Genomic DNA, 3,205 nt, shown 5'->3' with positions numbered 1-3,205 from the left:
GGGGGGGGGGGGGGGGGGGTCCGTGGGGGAGAGCTCGCCTCCACCTCAGCTCCCAGCACCAGACCACAGGCTCCCAAATAGCACCTTCGGTTCGGGCACCCCCAGCAGGTGGAGCACCCCCAGCCTCTCCCTAGGTTTCTGTGGCGACAGCTGTCCTCTGACTTCCTGAGAAGTTCCACCTTTTTGGGGACTGAGCCATGGGGAGGATAAACGCTGCTCTTTAAAACCGCGTCGACCATACAGCAGTCGCCGATGACTGAGGGAGGCTGCCCGTCCCACGCAGGTGCTGGACCCCACACCCACCCGCGCAGCCAGCCCCCACGTGGGTGTCCACCCCTTTCCAAAGCGGGGCCGAGGCTCGGAGATTCGGAACCGCCAGGATGCGCCCACATCCGCCCGACTGCAGAGCCCGGCTCTCTCCGCCAACCACACTGCCTCTCATGCCTTCACCCACACCCAGCAAGTGCCTACTGAGGGCTCTGCATCCGACAGACACCGCAGCGGGCACGGCAGGGCGTCCCTGCCCCCGAAGCTGCCTGTCCGGGTGGGGCGACCAGAAAGGCTGGTGTTAGGGGGAGAGGCCAGGGGATGGGGAGTCAGGGGGCGTGGCCTCGCAGATCCAGTGACGCCAGGGTCTGAAGACGGCTCTGGGCCAGCAGGGCCCCAGATGGGAGGGCAGGAGGCCAGGCTTCCAGGCCACGGTGACTCTGCCCCTTGTCATTCCCGGGCAGTGTGGTCCCTTCTTGGAGCTACTGGGGATGGTGATTTCTCTGCCCTGGACTGCTGGGGTGGGGGGGGGGAGGGGGGGTCCTGGGACATCTGTAACCGGCCTGGTCCCCCCAGCAGGCGCTTTATTGGAGAGCCATTCAGAGGCGGCGGAGCACAAAGCTCCCCCGGCATCTGCATGTGAAAGGCCGGGCATTTCCTGCCTCCTGGGGCGGCCACTAAAGCCCATCTGCTGGCCCTGCCGGCCGGAAGGTGGAGGCTCTGCTGGGCCCGGCAGCCTCATAAAGCAATTCCCTGGCACCACCCCAACCGCAGCCCCTCCTCCCAAGGGGGGCCTCTCACAGCCCAGGCTGCACCCGAAGCCGGGGGACCCCAGTAAACTCAGGCCCCTCCCAGCAGGTCTGGGACCCCGTCTGAAGCCTGGCAGGTGCAGGCGCAGGCACAGGCCCGACCTCCCCTGGTGCTGGCCACGCGGGCACCATCAGCCCTGGGGCACGGGTCCCAGGAGGAGCCCCTGCCGGGGACTGTGGGCGGCCAGGAGCCTCGCCCGCCTGCCCCATCCGTCCCCCCAACCACGGGGCCCAGCACCTGCCGGCGGGGCCTGAGGCTCTAGGAGGGGCGGGCCCCGGGCTGAGTTTGTTTAGGCAGCGGGCACCTCCCTGACTCAGCCTGGACCTTGGACAAGGGGCGTTGGGGAGAATGTCCTGTCCTGTCTCCCTCGCTGCCGGCTCCTGTGGGGGTGAAGCGCCGTTCAGAGATGGGACGGGCGGCCGGGGCAGGCCCTCACCCCGGGCTGTGTTCTCATCTCCCTGCTGTGGCTCCTCCCCGTGAACATGGATATCATGGGTGGATATCGGAATCCCGCGTCCAGACCCCCGTGGCTCCCATCTCAGGCATGTCCTTGCGGTGGCCCGGTGGGTCCTCCCAGGCCTGGTGCCCCATTTCCTTGCGGGTGCAGAGGGAGTGAGATGTGCCCCTCCTTTCCCGAGTCCCCTGGCTCCCATCACCCCTCACTGCCCCACCCTGATGCTCGAGGGTCACAGGTCACAGGAGCCCGGAGTCCCCGCAAATCCCAATCCAGGGGGTTCACACTCTTATCCCCAAATGAAATCGGGGTGGGAACCCCAAATTAAACAAACAAAGGAGCAATGTTTAAATAGTGTTATTTTTTAAAATATGTTTTTATTGATTTTTAGAGAGAGAGGAAGGGAGAGGGAAAAGGAAGAGATGGAAACATCGATGAGAGAGAAACATCAATAGGCTGCCTCCTGCACGCCCCCTGCTGGGGATCCAGCCCACAACCCGGGCCTGTGCCCTGGCCGGGAACCGAACCCTGACCTCCTGGTTCACAGGTCAGTGCTCAACCCCTGAGCCGCCGGCCGGGCTGCGCAGTGTTATTTTGATGTTCACGCCTAACATTGGTTCTGAGGCCAGGCGGGGAAAGGCTGAAGGTGTGTTGGTGGATGCACTAGTGAAGCCGGCGCAGGAGCCCGCACCCCTGGTGCAGATGTTTACGGCTGAGGGGGGTGTGGGGAGTGGGGTGGGGGGCAGCCACGTGTCCCCCAGGAGGCCACGAGGGGATGGGTTGAGCGGCCGTGAGGAATGAGGTCTCTCCGTTTGCTGTGACTGTGGTTCCTATGACACGAGGGTTGCCCGTAGCCAGTGAAGAAGCCGTAGAATCGTGTGTGCGAAACCACTTCTGTTCAGAAAGATAAAGTGAACAACAAAGAAGAGAAAGAAAGGAGATGCGGCCCGCCTGCCTCTGGAGTGGGGTGATGGCAGAGCCCACCTGCCGGGGGGACGCAGGGACATCCTGGGGGGAGGCCCTTTCAGTCCCCACCTCGGTGGCCAGGGAGGGCCACCTGTGGAAACCGGGGGCAGCCAGGGTGGGGCTGGGGCACAGGGAAGGTTTACCCGACGCTGCTGCCTCTGGGAGGAAGCCAGCCCTCACAGATCAGCGGCCACACGCCTCACGCCCCCCTCCCCCAGGGATGCTTCGAGAAGCCATCATTGCAAAGCCGAACTCGGGCCCTGCCCATGCCGGGAGGGAGCTGCCGCACTCACAGAGAAGGGACCCGTGAGCCAGGAGGTCACGGTTTGATTGCCAGTCAGGGCCCGGGCCCAGGTTGTGGGCTCGATCCCCAGTAGGGAGGCAGCTGATCAATGATTCTCTCTCATCATTGATGTTGCTCGCTCTCTCCTCCTCTCCCTTCCGCTCTGAGATCCATAAAAATGTATTTTTTTAAAAGAGGGGGAAAGAAGGAGCCTGAGGCTCAGAGACGCCCGGAGGCAGGAGCGTGGGCGCCCTCCCCAGGGCGGGCTGCTCCCCTAGAGAAGGGTGGGTCACCCCGGGCCTGGGTTCTGCATCTAGCAAGGCCTCCGGAGGCGTCCACACTCCCTGCCCGGATTCCGACTTGTGTTTGTGAATAAACATACGTTGAGGTTTGTGGGCTCAGCGGGTCTCTGCCCCGCTTCCCAG

General features: G+C 64.0%; 1 protein-coding gene across 1 annotated transcript in view; it reads left to right on the top strand.

Annotated features, from left to right (window-relative positions):
- The window catches only part of LHPP (phospholysine phosphohistidine inorganic pyrophosphate phosphatase), a 75,336-nt gene that overhangs the window by 1,342 nt on the left and 70,789 nt on the right, over nt 1–3,205 (top strand). The window contains exon 2 of the mRNA XM_006754988.2: nt 284–544. Coding sequence (XP_006755051.1) covers nt 284–544 — 261 coding nt within the window. The remainder of the gene's footprint in view (nt 1–283; nt 545–3,205) is intronic.

Source organism: Myotis davidii, unplaced genomic scaffold (assembly GCF_000327345.1).
Source record: "Myotis davidii unplaced genomic scaffold, ASM32734v1 scaffold72, whole genome shotgun sequence".
NCBI classification, from domain to species: Eukaryota; Metazoa; Chordata; class Mammalia; order Chiroptera; family Vespertilionidae; genus Myotis; species Myotis davidii.
Note: the sequence above shows the minus strand (reverse complement) of the source record. Positions and strands in the feature narration are given on the sequence as shown.